This window comes from Mus musculus, chromosome 14 (genome assembly GCF_000001635.26).
Source record: "Mus musculus strain C57BL/6J chromosome 14, GRCm38.p6 C57BL/6J".
NCBI classification, from domain to species: Eukaryota; Metazoa; Chordata; class Mammalia; order Rodentia; family Muridae; genus Mus; species Mus musculus.
The window spans coordinates 24157670-24179271 of NC_000080.6; the positions used below are offsets into that span (position 1 = coordinate 24157670).

At 49.3% G+C, this 21602-nt stretch overlaps 1 protein-coding gene across 10 annotated transcripts in view; it reads right to left on the minus strand.

The window, feature by feature from the left end:
- Dlg5 (discs large MAGUK scaffold protein 5) overlaps nucleotides 1-21602 on the minus strand; it is a 111968-nt gene that overhangs the window by 23717 nt on the left and 66649 nt on the right. For 6 of the 10 annotated variants that reach the window (XM_017316198.2, XM_017316197.2, XM_017316200.2 and 3 more), the window contains 10 exons: nucleotides 20059-20318; nucleotides 18727-19039; nucleotides 14351-14535; nucleotides 12761-12886; nucleotides 8492-8639; nucleotides 7576-7703; nucleotides 6714-6904; nucleotides 6362-6465; nucleotides 2576-2668; nucleotides 66-1085 (listed from right to left, as the gene is read on the minus strand). In XM_017316198.2, the coding sequence (XP_017171687.1) occupies nucleotides 66-1085; nucleotides 2576-2668; nucleotides 6362-6465; nucleotides 6714-6904; nucleotides 7576-7703; nucleotides 8492-8639; nucleotides 12761-12886; nucleotides 14351-14535; nucleotides 18727-19039; nucleotides 20059-20318 (2568 nt within the window). The remainder of the gene's footprint in view (nucleotides 1-65; nucleotides 1086-2575; nucleotides 2669-6361; nucleotides 6466-6713; nucleotides 6905-7575; nucleotides 7704-8491; nucleotides 8640-12760; nucleotides 12887-14350; nucleotides 14536-18726; nucleotides 19040-20058; nucleotides 20319-21602) is intronic. The other 4 variants (NM_027726.1, NM_001163513.1, XM_006519560.3 and 1 more) reach the window with 3 other exon arrangements.

Below are 21602 nucleotides of genomic sequence, written 5' to 3' on the forward strand. Positions count from 1 at the left end.
TGAAGCTGTGGAGGCCACTTTGCAGGCCCCCATCCCAGCCGCTCCAGCCCCAGCCCAACCTCTACCTCCAGGCACTGAGCAGGGATCACCACTGGAGAGATCTTGGGCCGAAAACTTGGGGCAGACTTTGGCCGGCGCCGTTTCTGCCCCAGCTCATCGACTTTCTGGGAGGTGAGGTCTTCATCACAAGGCTTCTTGGCGGGCAGGTAGGAGGTGTCTCCGTCCCCTTCAGAGTGGTAGCTGGAGGCAATGCGGACCCTGGCCTTCCGAGGAGGTGAAGCATGCGTGGGCTCACTGGGATCCATGCTGGGGGGTGGGGCACTGGGAGGGCTGGTGGAAGGTGAGCTGCCCACCAAAGTGGCTTCTGACTCAGAACTGGTCTCCAGCCTGTGTTGGAACTTGATAGAGTCACTTCTCCTGGGGGGCTTTGGGGGTGTCAGAGATCCTACCCTCTTGGAGGGCTGGGGGGAATGAGTAAGCCCAGGGCCTGGAAGCAGGTAGTCTATTTTGGGGGGTGTCTGTGGGCGCTTGAAAGTATTTGGGTCAAAGATGGACTTCCTTTGTTTGGGTTTCTTATACACAGAGAGTTTCTCAGGCCCTGATGTGGAGCCAAGCACAGCCTTGGGCCAGGTCCCACCACTATTGGAGCCCTCTGGATCTATCTTGTCCAGGGGAACCTCTACTGCCCCACAGGGGCCCACCTCAGTCTCAAAAGACAGCAGTGGCCGCTGGCTCCGCATATCCACCAGCCCATAGCCACGTTCTGCAGAGGTATCAGAGCGGAATGAGTTCAGACTACGCTCAGAGGTGCTAGGACAGGCCTGAGGGGAGACTGGAGACGAGGATCCAGAGAAGGGCTTGTGGAGAAAAGAACTGCTGCCTCCAGAATGTCCCAGCTCCTTCCTGTCCTCCAGCCGATCCGTGTAGAAAATGTCTGTCTGCGTGGAATTATTGTGCTGTAACAAGTTCCGTTTGTTATGCGCCTGGACCTCTGGGCCGTGGGCTCGGCAACTCAGCATCCTATCTGAGTCCTTGATATTTTCAAAGATGTTCTGGCCACTCCATGAGGAGCTCTGGGGAAACACCTGAAGAGCGAGAGGAGGTGAGATGCGACTGCTTTGCAACTGCGATCGGAAACCATCCCCAGAATGAAGCAATGGAAAAGAACAGTCACAGCTCCTCAGCAGAGACAGACAGACAGACACACAACAGGCACACACAGATGGATGTACATACTAGTGTCTAACAGTGAAGTTTTCTAATGAGCCTGGCATTCAAAACTCATAAGAGCAATAAAATCCTATTGGCTTTAAACACTTATCTGCAGCCAACGTGCACACTGTGTAAGAATCATTAAGCATAAAGGTAAATTATTCATGGTAACCCAGGCAACAGAAAACTAACCAGGGCTAAGAGGAGAGCTCTCACATTACAAAAAGATGCAGAAACAACCATTTGTAAATGAGCAAGCCTATATGAAAAGGGGCCCAGCTATGTGGTTTTCTAGGAATGGCAGAGGTCTGAAGACAGTAAAAGGATTGGTGGTTCTTGGGAGCCAGAGGAGAAGTGGAAATGGCCTAGCAGGACACAGGAGACTTTCAGGACAGTGAAACTACCTATGGAGTACTTTAATGATAACACGTGTTAGTATACATATGTCCAAACCAGTGGCTCTCAGCCTGTGGGATTTACCTTACAATCTGTAACAGTAGCAAAACTACAGTAATGAAGATATAAAGTAGCAAGAAAAATAATTTCTTCACCACAACATGAGGGCTGTAGTAAAGGGTTGCAGCATAGGGAATGTTGAGACCCACTGGTGCAAACCCACAGAATATACAACATCAAGAGTGAACCCCCACTAAGCTAGGCAGCAGTGAGGGCACATCACCCGTACCAAACGTACCACGCAAATTCAAGGTGACAATACCAGGGAAACCTAGGCTGGAAGGCCTACATGAAGCAACATACAAGAACAGTCTACCAGCCCAGATGTTCTGTAGACCTACAACAGTCCCCAAACATCTATTAGTTTAAAAGAGGAACTTAGAAAACATCTCACAGTGAAATGGACAGACTCATGTTTCTACATTTCTATTGTTAACCTTTTCAACTGTGTAGGAAAGCTGATATAGAAATATGAGTGCCTATACACCCACCCACCAGACTCAACAATTTTACCAGATAGCCTTTATCATCTTCATCGATGCTGGCATAAAGAACACTGGAAAGGGACATATATCCTAGCATTTCCTCAGCTGAAAACTTCTGAGTGAACCATCACAGATGGCCATTCTCCACTAAATTCCAAGGTCACTCATTGCCAGGCCTAAGGAACCTAATTATCTCTAGGACCAACAGACTGTCCAGTCCCGATTGAAATGTGCCCAGCTGTTCTTAATGGTATTGTTTTTTAACCTATATCCAGTCAGTTTTCCTACACCATGCATTTGGAAATCAATGAATCCCCCTCCCCCCACCCCAGGTTCCTGGTACCCTTTAGAAACAGCTCAGGAGCATGAAGCTGAGGCTTCTTCTCACCCTCCCAACCGTGGCAGAAGTGCCCAGTGCCCACCTTCAGGAGGGAGAGGGTCAAGGAGTCTTGACAGCTGCGCAGCAGAGATTCACATTCATTTAGAGACTTATTGTCCAGTGCAATACCGTTGATCTAGGGCCAAAGAGAGAACTGGTCAGGACAACTGATGGGGCGGCCTCAGTGATCCCAGACTGCAAGGCCAGAGGCTAGGCCCACCTGCCAATCCTAGGACTCTTTATGTAAGGAGCAAAACTCAGGGATTAGTGAGGGAAAGCAAGACCCTCCCCAGCAGCACCTGGACCTAGGTAAGTATCTTCTGAAGCAAGCGGAACACAATCCTAACATCACACTGGATGGGATCAGAGCACAGGGGACCCCAGGGAGACATCCTACTGTGTGCTACCAGTCCATTCTTTCATGCGTGAGTGGCCAAGATATACATCTACATCCCAGAGTTGGGTGGAGAATGGAAAGGAGAGGCCTTTGTGACACAGAAAGTACCACATAAAATGAAGCTCTGCCATTATCAAAGAGAATCAACACCCTCTCCTGGAATCTGCCCTCATCTCTCACAGACATGGTCAAACTTTCTCTTAAAAAAAAAAAAAAAAAAAAAAAGCACGTGCTTTGGTGCATGCCCTGGTGTACCTAAGCCCCAGAGACACCTAGAGATGGAAAGACTGACTGTTGGGACACACAACACTTGGAGGCTGTCACAGGGTGGTGTCAAGTGAATACAGCCTTGATGGAGTCACACACTGTATGGTGTCATTCATAGGGTGACAGACTGTGTGTACAGGAGGGGAACGATAAAGAGGGGACAGAAGGGGAACCTGTATGATAAAGAAATAGTTCTATGTGTCTGAAGGGTTACTAAGGGCTTTCTGATTGAATCTGAGGTCAGCTCCAGAGAAGGGAATTCAAGCCTAAAGCGCATGGCTTTGGAGTCTGTTGTTTTGCTAAATGGTCACATTGTCCAACTACCTTCTAACTACTTATGTTTACATCTGTGGTTTTATGCTACTTTCAAACTTAGCTGATGAAGCCTCTCTCTGCAGTGGACACTGGTTAATGTATTGACTCATAGCTGACCAAAGTGGAGAGAATGAACAGCTGCTGAGTGATCAGCCCTAAATTGATCACCTATATCAACTACCCAAGTCTCAGAGAACACAGAAAGGAGGAGACAGAGAGAATTTAAAAGTGGAGGCTGGGGAGCAGTGCTGTGAAGTCCTGTCATCTGAGCATGGCACGGTAGTTCTGGGAGGGAGCTGTCAGAGGAAGCAGGAGGGGATCAAGATAGATCGTATACACGTGTCAAACTGTCAGTGAATAAGTAAAAGATATTTTTAAAAGTCTCACAGAATACAAAACCATGTCAAAATGCTCAACTGTGCCAAGACATCATGTTATGGCATCATAGCTCTAGTGTGTGACATCACAATGCTCCAATGTGCCAATAAAATACTAAATGGTACCCTTCACATCACTGTTTTTAAATAATTTTACTTTCTACTGTGTTTCTAGTGGTTCATAGTGTTGGCACTGCTCCACTGGAACATCACATTGCTTCAAAGTGGCATCACGATGGTCCGTGACGCTGTCACAACACTGCATATGACATTACAACTCTGCCATGATATCAGAATGCTCTACTGTGCTTTCCCAGTATGCTAGCACAGTGTCGTACAACACTGCTCAGCTGTGCTATCATCATGGGTCATCAGATCACAATGCTCAATTGGGCCAAGACATGTCACGTTTGTATGACATCACAATGCTCCACTATAACATCACAGAGTTTCATTGTGCCCTTATACTGCTGCATATGATATCATTTCAAAGGCAATTCAAAAGCAAGAAAAGATAGAAGACTCTTGAGGAGTAACTCTCAAGGGTGTTCTCTGGTCTCCACGGGTTCTGGAACACATACATACACACATCTGCACATACAAGTATCCATACACACACTGCCACCTCCACACATAAGATATAAAAAGAAAATATCTACAGAATGTGATTATGTTGGGAAGGGCAATTAATGTGCATTTTCTGGTACCCTGTCTCCAGTTTCAAGACCTTTCCATATGACCATGCTGGTTTTAAGCACTGGCTCTCCTCAAATCTGAGGAACCCTGGCAAGGATGTACAGTAATGAGTTCTCTCCATTAGGTTCTGGTGAGGCTGACAGCAGGAGTTACTGGTAGCCATTGAGTACTGCTTATGGAGGCAAAGATGCCCACACTGGACTGACTGGCCAGTAACATAAGCTGACATCCCTGAGGCCCCACGTGGGGACTGAGGAGGCGCTCCATGTGGAAGCTTACCTAGCACACACGACAGTCTACACCCTCAGTTCCATCCCCAACACTGATCAATTATATCAATTTAGAAGGTACCACAGGCCAGACAGTGGTGGTACATGCCTTTAATCCCAGCACTTGGGAGGCAGAGGCAGGCAGATTTCTGAGTTTGAGGCCAGCCTGGTCTACAGAGTGAGTTTCAAGTTTCAGGACAGCCAGAGCTACACAGAAAATTCCTGTCTCGAAAAACAAAACAAAAAACAAAACAAAAAAAAAGTCCCACAGGAGGCTCTGAGGACACTAATCTCTCTAGGTCATAAGGTCAAAAAGAAAATGCAAGGTGAACCAAGGAGGATGTCACCGTTCCACATGAGCTATAAAATACAGTAACACAGGAGATGGGTGTGCGTGAAGCAGTGCTGGAAGTTAACACAGTGAACTGTCAGCCACAGGAATCCACAGGTGGCTCCAGAACCAGAGGACATGCTGTCACTACAATCTTGTACAGAACTGGAATTTTACAGTGCCACCAAAAGGCACACTGCGCTTCCCACATCAGCAGGTTGGTGTGAAGACTGACATGCGCAAGCTCTGGTGCTTAGCAGATGCTCGAGATTCTCATCTCGTGATGAGATTGGGGCATCCAGGAGTGGCTGTACTACAGGGAAGGCTCACGGCGGGACCTGGGACCACAGCAGATGGTGATGACGGCTATGTCATGCAAGGAGGCAGTTTTACGTATGCATAACCAAGCAGCCCAGCCTCGTGAGGTGAGGTAGGTACCATTAGTAAGGACAGACTGAGAAAGCACTGTGACACAGAATGCAAACTGCAGATCCCACTGTTGTGTTTAAACACAGAGCTAGAGCCCTAGACGTCTTCTAGTCTTACTTGAGCACTCGAGGTCTGGGCTGGAACACCTTCCATGTGGGGACAAATCTCTAGGAGTGAATTCAAAACAGAAGGGGAAACACTACTTTTTGCTCTATGTGGTTTTTTTTTTAACCATGTGACTATTTTATAGCAAAGAGATTTTATGTTGGTAATTAAAAAAAAAAAAAAGCTAATAGAGTAGGCATACTGTTCAGTAAAAAAATATATGTAAACCAGACACAATCACTCTGAGGCAGGAGGATTATTGGATTGCCTTATCTCCTCTCAAAACAAACAAACAAACATACATACATACATCATACATACATACATACATACATACATACGACTGAAAAACAAATCCCAGATGTTCTCTGTTGGGAAAGTGTCCGTTATCGGCATCCACACACTAAGGAATGCTTAAGAAAGGCATGACTGCCTTCAGGATGCAGCAGCAAAAGAAATGCTTCTCTTCTTCCTAGACTGCTCTGTTCTTCCTAATGTTCTCCAACAGTCACTGCCACAGTGACTCAGCACTTCCTTAGGGAAAGGGCTTATTTTTAATGTTCATACAGCGCACTACCCATGACCTCTTACTCAAGGCTCCCGGCCTATGCAGCAGACGACTTGCTCTGTTCTGGAGACTTACCGCAACAATCCTGTCTCCCACGGCGAGGGACCCCTCTTTGGCAGCCGGGCTTCCAGGCACCACTGCGGCAGCATACACTCCATTCTCCAAACTGATGCCACTGTCTACAAGTCACAGGAGGGCACTGGATGACCTGGCCTGGTTGCCCCAACCCGATTCTGCTGACTACATTTATCAAAGGGACTGAATTCCATTCTATGCCATCCCACAGGGAGCATCACACCCCTCTCTGGTGAGTCAGGCACTGGAGACTCAGGCGACCTCCCAGCAGGACAGCACCATCAACATGCACCCCTGGGAACAAGGTGATCCCACAAACTGTCCCCTCTAGCAGAGGGGATATCTGCCTCACCTTGAGGCCTACTACCTTTCTGTCCACTGAGGTTGATGTGCAGAGGTGTGACGACCTTCCCACCCAGGGACTTCCTCCGCCTCACAACCATGTTGATGGCTCCCTCTCCGTTGAGGAGTGCCTTGATGGCCTGTTTCTTGTCCTTGTTGATGAGGTCTACATCGTTGATTCTCAGCAGCCAGTCGTTGACCCTGAGGGGGGACAAGGTCAGGCAGGTACCCACTCAGACCCTGGGACCAGTAGCTGCCTCTCACTACCATGCCTACTTCCAGGCTCATGTGTCAACAAGCAGGTTCCCTGCATCCAAACTCAAGAGGGTTGCAGCCTCCAGAGTGCATGGTTATAAAACTCACGGATGCTGGCGTTAGACAGATGCTGACGTTAGACAACCTTGGCTTCAAATCCTGACTCTGCCACTTACTAGCTGTGGAACCTGGTGTTTTTGTGTCCTCATCTGTAAGGTGGGGCAATATTTGCACTTGCCTCTAATTATAAAGATTAATGATTAAAAGGTGCAGTGTGCACACCAGGACTCGGCAGTAGTTAGGACAGCTATCACTCTATCCTCTTCAGGCAGTGCCACTCCCTGCTCTCAGCACATACCCTGAGCCCTGATCTCACACAGAAGCAAAAACACAGCTCCTGCTACCTGGAGAAGAGCCAGATTCAGGGGGCACCTGGCAGGTAGTCTCCTTTAAGACCATCCAGCTGAGCTTGGCTCTTCAGACAGCTCTGTGGGTCCTCTGATACTAGGACATGGTCACTTTGCTGCCAGCTGTCCTCCTCGGAGTGCTCTACATTGGGTAGCAGCACCCCCCACCCCACCCCAGCCCTCCAAGGGCTGGATCTGCTCAGCTCTTACCTTAAGCGACCATCAGCAATGCTTCCTTTATCCACTTTAGTAACAAATATGCCGCAATCCCCTGGGAAACAAGGCTCATTCACGCCTTCTGCCATGTCAAACCCAAGTGCTTTCAAGTCAATATCCTCCTGTCAAAACAGCACCAGCAGATCTTTACCAAACAAAGAGAAGAAAGACCCTAAACCGCAAGCGAGGCATTCAAACCTTGAGGTGGACTTGAACGAACAGCTGTACCTGCCCGTTCCAGCCACTGCAGATATCCCTGTGAGTGTCGCCCCTGGTCTTTCACTGGGGACTCTGCCTTCCATGGGATTTGTCAACACCACCATAAGATACAGCGGTAGCCCAGCTTGGATAGTATGCTGGCTAGTCTTACGTCAATTCGACATAGGACAGAGTCATTTGGGAGATGGACACCTCACTTGAGAAAATGCTTCCATAAGGTCAGACCACAGGGAAGCCTATGGGGCATTTTCTTAATTAGTGATTGATGAGGGAGGGTCCAGCCCATTTTGGGTGTGGTCATGCCTGGGCAGTAGTCCTAGGTTCTATAAGAAGGCAGGCTGAGAGAGCTATGGATAGTAAGCCAATAAGTAGCACCCCTCCATGGCCTCGGCATCAGCTCCTATCTCCAGGTTCCTGCCCTGTTTGGGTTCCTATTCTGACTTCCTTTGATGATGAACAAAGATATGGAAGCAGAAGCCAAATAAATCCTTTCTTCCCCATGTTGCTTTGGCCATGGTGACTCATCTCAACAATGGCAATCCCAACTGGGATGGGTAACTATAAGGAAAAGATGCTTGCTTTCTACCTGGGGGAGGTAGCCATGAAACAAGAATGAACAGGACATCCTCTACTGCCCCAAAGTCCTCACACCCAAGAGAGAGGACAAGCACGGCCACCCAGGGCAGCTCACCGTCTCTCTCTCAAATTCCACAACTTCTGTCTCCCACTCCATGGAATCCGTGTCGATGGCTGAGTCGTGCGAACTGTGGGCCATCAGCTGCCGGAATCGGGCCTCCTTCTCCAGCTGACATTCCATCTGCTCCCTGTGAACACAAGAGCTGTGGAAGTGAACCCCCCCCTTTAAAAAAAAAAGATTGATTTATTATTATGCATAAGTACACTGTAGCTGCCTTTAGATACACCAGAAGAGGACATCAGATCTCATTACAGATGAGCCACCATGTGGTTGCTGGGAATTGAACTCAGGACCTTTGGAAGAGGAGTCAGTGCTCTTAACTGCTGAGCCAAATCTCCAGCCCCAGAAGTGGCCCTTTTGAAGGAGAACATCTCACTGAATCATGGCTCAAAACTAAGGCAGCCACTCCTGAAGGCTCTGCCCCCTGGTAGTCAAGCTTCCTGATAAGCTTTTGTAAATTATCAGTGGGTTTCCATAGTAGTGTTTTTTAAACACAGAAACACTTCCCAAATTTATCCCGAGGCTTAAAGCAATTTAGGTCAAAGGCCAGCAAGGGGCCTAGAAATGTAGCTCAGTGGTGGAATGCTTATCTAGCATCTACAAGGCTCAGAGGTAGAAATGTGATGGTTAGAGTTTTTTGTTTTGTTTTGTTTTAGAGACAGGGTCTCACTGTGTAGCCCTGCTATCCAGGAAGATAGACCACACTGGCCTTGAACTCTGACATCCTCCTGTCTATGCCTCCCAAATCCTGGGACATATACCACCACACACACCTGGCTAATTAGTCTTTCTTAAAAAATAAATTATGGGTAGGAAGACATGCGCAGGTACTCAAGGCAGCCACGGTCCTTGCATTCCCTTGCATTGTCTTGCCTTGCAAGGCAGCCTTGGGTCCTTGCAAGGACCCAAGCATTAGGTCCTCGTGGAATTGGAGTTACATGGGATGATGATGCCCGACGAGAGTACTCCACAAGAGCAATGCTTTCTCTTAACGGCTGAGCCATTTCTCCAGCCATGGCGTTAGTTGATTGCCAACTTGATTCAAGTTGACTAATCAACTGTGGGCATGTCTATGAGGGTGTCTCTAGAGACAACGAGATAATAAGGACCTAACAATCTACAGGTCAACCCTTTCTTTGATTCCTATTATCACAGCATTATTATTGGGAGGTGGTGGGAAGTAGAAAGTGGGGACTCTAGAGGGACTGGGTCACTTGGATCATGTCTTTGGGGTCAAACCATGCCATGCCCCAGCGCCTTCTTGAAGTCCCTTTCCTCTCATAGTGGTGTTTTTTAAACAGAAATTCTCCCCAAATTTATCTAGAGGGTTAAAGCAATTTAGGAACTTGTTCTGTAGACCGCACTGGCCTTGAACTCAGAGATCCTCCTGCCTCTGCCTAGAGGTTTTCTAGACCCCATTAAGTGTCCTCTACCACACGCCCTCCTAACACCATTGTGTTCTGCCCAGAAGACTTAGGGTCAGGCAACCATGAGCTAAGATCAACAAAACCATGAGCCAAAAACAACTCCTTCTCTGTTGGGTTGATTGTGGCAGGTACTATATTACAGACACAAGAAAGGAACCAATTCAAGGGCCTTTTCCTAAAATTCAGGAGGAAGAGATTTAGGCTAGCTAATGTCATCTTGGAGTGGCTGCAAAGTAAGGGAAGGTGACACAGCCACGTGGACAGACGAGCATGCTGTGCAAGCCTGATGGCCAGGGTCCCATCCCTGGAACCCTCATGACATAGCTGGATATGGCAGCATGCATCTGAAATCCAGGGACTTCTTCAGCAAGATGGGAGGGCCAGGCAGGAAAATCACTCAAACGTTCTCTGACACACATGAGCCCTCCCCCGCCCCCCCCCCCTCTCTCTCACACACACATGAATAAATAAAGCTTTAAAGAGCTTTCCAGGAGAGGAGTCACTCAGTTGAAGACTCCCCCCTTCTGAAGCAGCTGCAGTGGGGTTTATGTGAGGACACATAGATCGAAGCTATGGAATAAGGGCCCTGGAAATACCACCAAATGATGCAAAGATACAAAAGTAATTTGAAAGGACAGTTCTCTGGCTACAATTTGAGTGGGTCAACATCCACAGTTTACCAAGGGAGTAGGTGGGCTGGAGAGATGGCTCAGTGGTTAAGAACACTGGCTATTCTTTCAGAGGTTCCAAGTTCAATTCCCAGCATCCACGTGGTGGCTCACGACCATCTATAACTCCAGATCCTGGGAATTGGTTGCCCTTGCCTGGCCTCTACTGGCACTTGCATTCATACAGATACATGCATAAACAAACAAACAAACAAACAAACAAACAAATCTTTAAAAACTCCTCTCAACTAAACACCATACCCTTTTAATTAACTCAAAATATATCATATATTCAAATGTAAAACAGAAAACCAGGAAACAGTTTGAAAGAAGCTGTGTATGTATGATGGCACACTCCAGTAACCCCAACACTGAGGCTGAGGCAGGAGAGTGGTGAGTTAAAGGCCAGCCTGGCTACATGGTAAGACCCTGACCGCCCCCCCTCAAAAAAAAACAAAACAAAAACAAGAGCTAAGGGTGTCACTTGGTGGTAAAATGCTTGCCTAGCATCTTAAGGCTCTGGTTCGAATCCCAGGTCTAGGGAAACAAACAGCCTTGATGCTAACAGTTACAGGGGACGCTTTTTAGATACCATACATAACAGACTCTTTAAATTAACAACTTGGACTTCATCAAAATTAAAAACTTTAACTATGGGAGACATTCAGTAAAGAAGATGGAAAGAAAACCAAGACCACTTATCACAGAGCGGTGACTGACACATGATAGCCGACTTTCTAATATCTGGGCCCAGGCTGCCTTAAGTCTGTCCACACTGCCGGCTGACATATAAGGGACCTCCTTGTCTCCCTAAGAATAGGCTGCAAGGCTGTACCTTTGCCCTGGCTGTTCTCGGGCTATGGGCTGCTCACTTAGTCTCCTATCCCTCCTTCTGGGCCCCCCGCCCATCCCCACCAGGACAGTGAGGTTCCACCGGATGCTCCACACTGATGCTCAGGACATTCTGCCTGTCACCACAGGGGCTACCTATGCTTCTCCAGACTGAAGGTAGGGACATCCTTAGCAGCAGGTCACCAGTGAGAGAACTTAGCAGAGAGGAGCTGCAAACGCAAGCAAAATGAATGCAGAGACGGAAGCCAGTGCTTTTTCTACGCTCTGCCTCTAGCAAAATGGAGACCCTCCTTTTAAACCACATTCCAGAGCTTCCAGAGTTTCCCCTAAAATGGGTGTTTCTTTCTTTTCCATCTCAGTTCTTGATGAAGTGAGAGACTTGCATGTGCCATGCTCTACCAATAAACTATATTCCTGCCTGATAGGATTCCATACCCGACTCCATCCCTTGTTCCTGGGCAAGGGCCTGCCACGTTGCCTCTAAAGCCCTAGAATATCCAGCTCCCTCTGGTGTAGGTTATTCAGTAAATGAAGCTATTGATCTTGGTAGATATTGACGATTGGAAGGAAGGGAAGCTGCCACCCCCTTCTGAAAGGGTGAGGTTTCTGTGAGGTTTCGATGTCTTCTAAGCTTGCATGTGTGAATGCCCCAGTATCTTATATCAGCTCTAGAGAAGCCACACGATGGGCAGAGCTGCCGCCTCCCAGGTAGAGTCTGAGTCTAGACAATAAGTAGAGTCATTTGGCACTGCCAATTTCAACTATAAACTCTAAACTTTATATTTTCTATCCATAGCTAAGGGTCACCAAGTGTCTAAATGGCCCCATTGGAGGGTGCTATGATTGAAAGGAAGGTGACCCGTAATCCAAACAGCCTTACAAATGGGCATCTACAGAGCATGAGTAGAACAGGCTACCAAGCCACGGTGACAACTCCCTGGAAAACCGTCTGTTAACTTCATCATTAAGTGTATGTCTCTCTCTTTCTCTTCCCATGCACTCTGAGCACCATGTCTACAGCAGTACAGTGTGCTTGGTTTCTGCTGCTTGCTTCCCTGCCTTCCCACGTGCCTTGGCATTAGGTGCTTGTCCCATCTCCATGAGCTTATCAACAGGCTGGTGCCATCTTCTATAGACTGCCAATATTCAAACCCACTCGGTAGCCTCTCATAGTGAAGCAAAATGAAGGGACACAATGACAAATCCCTATTCAGTGCACTCAAGGGCGTCCCACCCGAAAGGGAGAAGGACAGTCTAGACAGAAGCCCTGCCCAGGCAGGTAATGCCCAGCCCAGGCGGGTACCACCCAAGCCTACTTGAGCTCCTTGAGCTCCCGGCTGACGTCATTCTTCTGCTTCCGAGTGTCATCCAGGCTGCGAAGGGCTTCAGCCAGCTCACTCACAGCTCGATCTCGCTCCCGCCTCAGGTTGTCACACAGGGTCCTGGGAGAGAAAGCAGAGGTCAAGGTCACTGTGAATGGTAAGCAAGGAGGAAGGGCCTGAGGTCTGTACCGTATCACCTGTCAGCCCCTACCTCCAAGTTTCAGTCTAAAGCAAACAAGCACAAAAGGAGTGCATGGCCCCATCCAGACCAGCCCACTATGTAACCAGAGACAGCAGTCAGGCCTCAGTGAGACCCCAGCCCACTTGGTGAGCTTCAGTGCGCCACAGCCATAGTTCCTTAGCTGACCATACACAGGGCCTTCTACCTATGCCACGACGAGGCTGAGGAACACTTAGCCAGGACTCAGCTCGCTGTCTCTCTGGCTCTGTTCCAGTGCAACGGTGAACCTGATGGGGTACCAGGGGGAAGGAGTGCGGGAAGGGGGTACTCAAGCCATTTCATCTACCTAGGCAGGAAACACAAGCCTACACCAGGAGGGCCTGTGCATGGCCATCTCTAAAATAATGTGCCCTACAGCTGGTTCTCCTGCCTCTACAGCCTAAAACCTTTACTGCCCTGATCACAGTTCAGCTCAGGAGGAACACGAAGAGTAAACCCAGAGCCATAGCAAGCAGGAAGCACCCAGAAGACCTTAATGCTCCTCCCATACCACATGTCAAATACTTTTAACATCTATCTTCACCTCCCGAGCCTCCCTGCCAGGGCACAGGCCTGGCCCTTTTATAGTCTCAGGGGTGTTCCAGATTCCCTCAATGGCCAACTCACTGTGCCTTTCCCACCATCCCTGGCTCTGCCCTGGCACAGGATCTTACCCACACTCCTTTGCTTCTATTCAAGACCCTCAGAATTGAAACTCAAGGGCATTGTCACCCTATTCCTAGTGATTCTCTAAACCAGGACCTGGCCACACCCAAATTCCTCCTCAGAAACTGCAGGTGCTGCCCCTCTACCCACAGCGCTCATCCTCCCTCCCCTGCTGACGAAACCGTACTCGGGCTTCAGTTCTGCCTCAAAGGGACCTGGGAGACTTCCTTCCACCCTGAGTGGCCTGCATGTCCCATGACAGCCTGAGGACCTGGATGTCACCTTCATGTGCTGTCCTGCCCTCTGACCTTACAGCCCCTCCTAGGCCACACCCCAGGTATAGACACACGGAAGCCTCCTCTAAGCTCTTATTGCTCGGGAACCTAAGATGCTGGCACAGCAGATGTCTAGCAGCACAGACAGAAAAAACAAAACACATTTCACAAAAGTGGCTTCTAAAAAAAAAATTGGCTTTGATCCTGAACACAGTTCACACTCAAGATGTCTAGAAGTGAATCAGGAAGGAAATATAACAGAAATCTCTAAAGCCAAGAGGTGAGGTGAGAAACGGCTGAGGGAGAGAAGGGAGGTACTACAGTCCCTGTCTCCTTCTCTGCACACACAGCCAATGAGTGTGACCCTACCAACAGACTGCAGTGCACACGAGAAACACAGGACCATGCCTGCCCAGTCCTTACCTGATGCTGTCACGCTCTGCCACAATCTTGTCCCGCTCCTGAAAGGCCCAGTCCCGCCGGCACTTGGCCACGTCTGCTTCCTGGAGGGCTTCCTTCAGCTCCTGGCACAAGGCCTTACACTGTTTTCGGAGGATTTCCACCTCTTTGTTGGCTCTCCCAGCATCCATGGTCACTGTGTCTTTGATCTAAGGGAAGAGGTCGGTAAAAGGGGTTACCCAATGCTTCCGAGTTAAGTGAAAGGGGTTACCCACATTTCCAAGCTGCAAAGCTTACCAGCTCAGCGGTGGGGCTGGAGGCTCAAGGGAAACACGAAGCCCAGGCACTTACATCTGAAACACACCAGCATCTGTCTCCCTGTAGGGCTCTCTCCTCTAGTAAGGATGCTGGCCTCACTGAGCACTGGAGGGCACAGGCACAGCGAACTATGCTGGAGAATGAGGTAGCTCCCATCCACGTCTGCCTCTCTTTGATTCCTACTGGGCTCCTCAAAATTCCTATCCACTGAAACAAATTACCCTAAAAACACTGCTCCTCAGACACTTTAGTGAGATACAGGTAGGGAGATTAAAAGTAACTGAAACTAGGGAGCCAAGACAGGCCAACGGACTGACCTCTGCTGAAGCCCTCCACTGTGTTTTTGACACACAGCAGTGACATGCCCACAGTCCTACCCTTGCTGAGAGACCCTTTTCACCTGTCTCCCTCTCTGCTGGCCTCTACACCAGTTCCCAGCTCCAGGAACTCAGCCCGGGCTCACGTGGCCATCCTCAGTGGTCCTGAGGCCCCAGGTGCGGCTGAAGGCTGTGCTTAGGACAATATGGGCCGTTTCGGAAGCTCCTTCCCTGAAAGGGGGGTCACCAAGAGGACCAAGGGGCTGCATCCCACTCCCCAGCAGGTGTCCTGCCCATCCCAGGGTTCCAGGAAAGAGAATGGTATTAGAGGTGTGTGGCAGAGACTATGGCTCCCAGGTACGACAGTGTTGTTTCTTTTTGGACACCTTTCCTCTTAAGCACCATTGGCTGCACTACCCAGCCGAGCTGGGCTCCTCATGCGGACACAACTGCAGCCAGGGGCAGCGGGAAGGCACTGCCAGCCATGGTACCTCAGATAGTCCTTCTCTGACACAGTGCTCCACAGGAGAGCAAGCAAGACCTGGGAGAACGTCACAGAGCGTCTCCAGGAAGACACTCCATGGTCAGGGAACCAGGTGAAGCAGAGGCCTACCCAGCTGACCCTGGACAGGTGACCAAACATTGTGGTAATCATCCCCTAGAGCCACATTCCACCTAAGAAGCACAGGTCTAGCTTCCTCTTGGCTAGCATCAGGTCCGGGTATGAACCCAGAACATCGTGCAGCGGGGTTGTCAGCTCTGGTGACAGCAGGCAGGAGTGGAGCCACAGGCTCTCCCCTGCTGCCTGCTGATTCAGAACAATGCCTGGAAAAGATTCCTGCCTCAGCTGACAAGCCACCTGTCACTCAGCCAGCACCCCCTGCATAGCCTCAGAGGACTGACTCCACACTAAAGGGCATGCCTGACTGCCTGAGTGCTGAGTACCAAGGGCTGAGAGCTGAGGCTCAGACGTCAAGCCTCCACATTAATGGTGCTCACTGCTGGAGGCCAGCACGTGGCCGGGGGAGGAGGGGGGTCCTGGGTGTTCTTCATACTTACTTCTCTGTGTACATGACCACAACCTACACTGATAACTTCAGGAATTTGGAAGCCCCATGGAGCAGGCTTGCTGTCTTATCACAAGCTCACCTAATTGATATTCAACATTCCATGAGCTTTTTAGTCTGGTGACCAATTTGGTCATTCTCCTAAGTGTGGTTTTCTGACTTGATATTTACATCCGCCCTTTGCAGGAAGAACATACGAAGATACTAGGACACAGAAAGGGACAGGTTGGGCTGCCTGGATAGTCACCAAACTCTAGTACACTAAATTGACTTAGTGAAAGTTCCTTTGTGGATTGGCATGGTAGTGGATGCCTACGGTCCCGGCACTTGCACTCAGGAAGCAGAGGCAGGCAGAGCTCTGTGAGTGCAAGGGTAGCCTGGTCTATACAGAGTTCCAGGTTCCAGGCTAGCCAGCACTACAAAATGAGACTAAGGAAGGAAGGAAGGAAGGAAGGAAGGAAGGAAGGAAGGAAGGAAAGAGAAGGGAGGGAGGGAGGGAGGGAGGGAGGGAAGAAGGGAGGGAAGAAGGGAGGGAAGAAGGGAGGGAAGAAGGGAGGGAAGAAGGGAGGGAGGGAGGGAGGGAGGGAGGTTCTTTATATAATAATTCTCTTTTCTACAATTTCATCAAAGTTGAGTGAGCCAGGTAAAGTAGGTGATGTTGCAAGCAAGGCCCTGTCCCCAACACACACACACACACACACACACACACACACACACACACACTCACTACATGCTCCTCTTGGCAGTGACCTTCACCTCAATGGTTTAGGGAACATCAAGCCCTCTATATGGACTGTCATTATTAATCCATTTCACCTATACAAACAGTTACATGGGTGTGTGCTCATTCCTGTCATCCCAACTCTATGAAGACATAATTGCTAACTTTGTTTACTGTTTGTGTCACTTCAAAACCATCCCTCGAGGACAAATGTGACTATCATATACATCCCGTCTGCAGACTTGGGCAGAGAGGCAGGAAAGAGAGATGAGAGGTCATATGACTGAGGGGGCTCAGACTCTAGTTCAGGGCCTCAGACCCTCTCATTCTCCAGTCCCCGACCTCTACCTGGGTACAGAAGGAGTCATTGCAGGTAGAAAGATCACCAGTCGGGTAACTGATCTTGGTTGTCAACTTGACACACAGAGAGAGAGGAAAATGCAATTGAAGACTTGCCTCCATCATATTGGCCTGTGGGCATGTCTATAGGACATTTTCTTTCTTTTTTAAATTGTTTTTTGGATTTACTTTGTGTGTGTGTGTGTATAAGTATTTTCGTTGCATATATGACCGTGCCCTGCATGTGTGCCTTGTGCCCACTAGATCCCTTACAATTGGAGTTACAGATGGTTGTGAGCTGCCATATGTGTGCTGGATGCTCTGGAAGAGCAGCCAGTGCGCTAATTTGGGTCATTTTCTTGACCATCCAAGGCAGGTGGTCCTGAACTAGATGTGAGCTGGAAACAAGCCAGCAAATAGCATTTCTTGGTGGTTTCCACTTCAAGCTCCCGTCCTGCTGGAGACCCTGCTCTAGCTTCCCACAATGATGACTAACATCAGTAAGGTGCAACCAACCCTTTCTTCAACAAGTTGTTTGGGGGTCATGGCGTTTATCACAGTAACAGAAAGAAAACGAGACTGGTAGACTGGTTGTCCACACCCCCACACCACCCACCCTGCCTCATCCCTGGTACACAGTGATCTCTGTAGAGCACCCATGCCAGTCTTCCTGACCTTTCTTCCACTTCTCACACACCGCTTTGCTCACCCGCATCCTAACAGACCTGCACAGAAAACGAGAAGCGTAGAAGCAGGAATCGAGAACAGCTTTGATGGGAGTAGAGGGGTACTCTAGTATTCCCAAGTCTAAAGACTCTTGTCAAAGCCACAGCGTGACCAGCAGGGCACACCTGGACCAGAAGGAACATTCGTCAGTGGTGAGGTACAGCTGGCCAGGCAGGAAAGCACACAGGAGTTCATCTAAAAGGCTCAGTCCTGCCGCTACCGAATACCTCAGTCTCCAGCCCTGGAGGGACTATCCCAGAGGGCAAGGCTTTAGAACAAGGCCTAAGGCTCAAGACAGCAGAAAGCTGTGCACACAGGAACTTGGAGCTCCTCTGAGTACACAAATGGCTGGTGGACAAAGGCCCCTGAGGGTGCTCCTCTGAACCCATGAGGCTATCAGTTCTATGAGGCTAAGAACTCTAGAAGGTCTCAGACCTGGTTCACAGAGAGCCAGTAGCTCTCCACTTGACCAGAAAGAACAGCACATGCCTCCTATAATCAAGCTATACTGTTTTGAAACAAACAAACAAACAAACAAACAAACAAACAAACAAACCAATGTTACTGTCACAGCATAGGTGAGACAAACATGGCCTTGTAATGACTATTTGTCTCATTTTACACACAGACAAAATATAGCCTTGCAACCTGGGCACCTGCACAAGGTCATGAGACCAGCTCAGTCCTCTTACCCAAGAGGCACCTTGTACCCATGTGCATGTCCTCCTATATACAGGACAATGGCCAGACATTCTGGACCCCAGACTAATGTCAAATACCAAACCTAAGCTCCGCAGAGACCCACATGCTATCTCCCAGCCCAGCCTGTGAAGGGAAGGCCCTGGCGCTCAGACCTTCTCGTCCTGCCCTCAAGAACTCTGTGGCCACCTTCCCCGCTGGACCACCGCCTACCTGCCGCAGGGCCTCCATCTCCTCGCTGGCTGCCTTCTTCTCGGATGTGCTGCTTTTGAGCTTGGACTCGGCCAGCTCTACCTCTGTCTGTAGCTTGTCCAGCTCGGAGATGACCTGGTCGCGTTCGCTCATGATGAGCTTGTACTCGCTGTACACAGCATCGCGCTCCTCCTTGTATTTCTCTGACTCCTTGGCGGTTTTCACCTGCTTGCTCCTCAGCTCCGTGAGCTCGGATTGCAGCAGCTCCATCTCCCACTGCAGGTCCTTGTTCTGGGCTGTGGCCTTGCTCAGCTCATGGTGGATCGTCTCAAACCTGGCGAGCAAGGAAAACGTGAGGTGGGAGGGGCAGGGACCTGCCTTGTCAGCTGTGAGGCTGCTACCCCCCAGCCTCAGCCCCGCTGTGCGAGACAGTCAAGCGTGACACTTTGACTGAGGTCATTCTCACCCCCAGAGAGAATGGTCACGGAGTACTAGTGCCCTGGGCCTGGAATGTTTCTCAGCCTTTAACAAATGCCAGAAGTTGAGCTGAGGACTGCGTGCTCTCTACTCTACTAGAAAGAACAGCACATTTCTCCTATAATGAGGCTACATTACTTTGGGGAAAACACACACACATATAACAACAGAATCACAGCATAGGGAAAGACAAACGTGGTCTCATGATGGCTTATAACAATCACTTCATTTTATAGATAAGACTTAATACAGCCGTGCAATATGGGCACCTGAACAAGGTCACGAGACAAACTCAGTCCTCGTACCTGGAAGGCACCTTGCACCCAGACAATATGCCTGCCACACTAGAGCAGCATTTCCTGAGCTGTGTGCCTGAGAGCAGCTGTCCTTCAGGAGCTCCAGCACCAAACAACAATAGCCACATCCCCTGGCTCCTGCAGCAGAGACACCAGTCTGGGTTCACTCTGGTGACTGTACACCTGTTTATATCATCGAAAGCCCACACGTGGCAGGAATGTGCTGCTTGCACTACTGTCCAGGGTGGGAATCACATAGCTAAAACCAATGGTTCTTAATAAAAAATGAAATTTCAAGGAACATACTGCCTTTCCCATTTGCAAGGTGCATAGCCACTACGGAGAAAGAGGTTTAGAGGGAAATCCAAGAGGCAGGATACTCAGGACACAGCAGGATGCTTACATGGAAGGAAAGGAAACAATGAAGGCTAGTGCCTATCAAACACAATACTCTCAGTGACTGGAGCCCAGTGCTCTGAGGTGTTTCTAAGAAGCCCACAAAGGACAGGAGCCTCAGACAAAGAGAATCCCGTTTACCACCCCTGACACACACTGCCCCGTGGCCAGCCTGGGCTCCTACCTCCTCAGGGAGAGTGCGCACTGGTGCTGTAACTGGATGGCCGTGTCCCTCTGCTGGGTCAGCATCTCCGTCTGCTTCTGCAGACGCTGGTTCTCCTCCCCCAGCTGCTCCAGGCGGCTCAGGTCCGAGTTGTGCATGGCAACCTTCTCGCTGTATCTCTTCCGCAGGGCATCGTAGTCCTTCTTGACTACCTCCAGCTTGTCCATGGCCGTGTCGTACAGCTTGTTGAGGATCTCTGATGAGCCATTGTGCTTCAGCACCTGGGGACCCCAAGGACCCACGTTTACCAAAGGGCAAGATGGGCAGAACAGGTATCTCCCTTTTTCTATGAAAGCAAGAGTTCATCTCGGCCCTCAAAGGGTAGTGCTGTGTGTGTGTGTGTGTGTGTGTGTGTGTGTGTGTGTGTGTGTGTGTCCAGTGCTGTACTCACAGGGGTTAATCCATTCCTTCTCAAATATTTGTGTTACAGAGAAGTCCTGAGTACTACGAAGCAAACTATTCTATGTGCAGGAAGACTATAATGGCCAGCCTGAGACTTGAGTTTGAAAAGGTCTATGTTCACAGCTGCCTCCTGACTAACTGGCATCCAGGAACCTGATGGTGATGGGGAGCTGTCGTCAAGGTGGGACCAGCCCATATGAAGTCTGCAGCTTTGGTCTCTACTAAGCAGAAATGGACTGCGACCAGCACCCAGGAAAAGCTACACACTGTCTGTCCACTGTGCTTCCCAAGAAGTGGGGGTGCCGTATGAGCTGTCACAGCTCCACACTGAAGATCAAATGTATCTGATGTGACTCTCCTTGCAAACTCCATGGGACCTGGACCTGATTTCCCCTGGACTCACCCCTTGTCCTTTTTTCTTCCCTGTGTTGATTTCACCTTGTGTCCCTACAGCTACAATTTTAGCCAGTGGAAACGATTATATATTGAGTCTTGCTTTTGAGTCCTAACAAGTCACAGAACCTCAGAGATGGCATTAGGGACTTTCTAAAATGAGGGCATAAAATGTCCAGTATTGTTCTAGGCATTGTCAGTAAGGAGCAGGAGAGGAAGCGATTGTGCCTTAAGGTCTGTTAATCTCAGTGCCAGCACTGGGGGAAATGGACCCACCTATGGAACAAGAACAATATCCTCCTATATTAACATCGACCTCAAGAAAATGGAAACGGGAGAGTACCATGTACAGGGGACGCTTCTAAGCATCACAGAGCCGAAGAGGAAGGCTGTGAGGGAGGCTACCACCTGGGGATGACTTTCTAAGAAAATGATTTCAAAGTGAAGCTAACGAAGAAAAGAAATTGGCCAAAAAGCACAGATATAGCCAAAGGCTGGGGCACAAGTGCAAAGGCTACAGGGCAGACACACAATGTTGTACAAGTAACAGCGAGAAGAGGATGCAGACTAGGTAAAACCCAGTATACATAGAGGCTTACAGAAGCATGCCCAAGTCCCAGGCTCAGAGGGAAGGCGGAATTACAACAGTACGGCAGACTGCAGGCATCTGGAGAGCAGCATAGCGGAGCATGCTTGTCAGCCCAGGACTC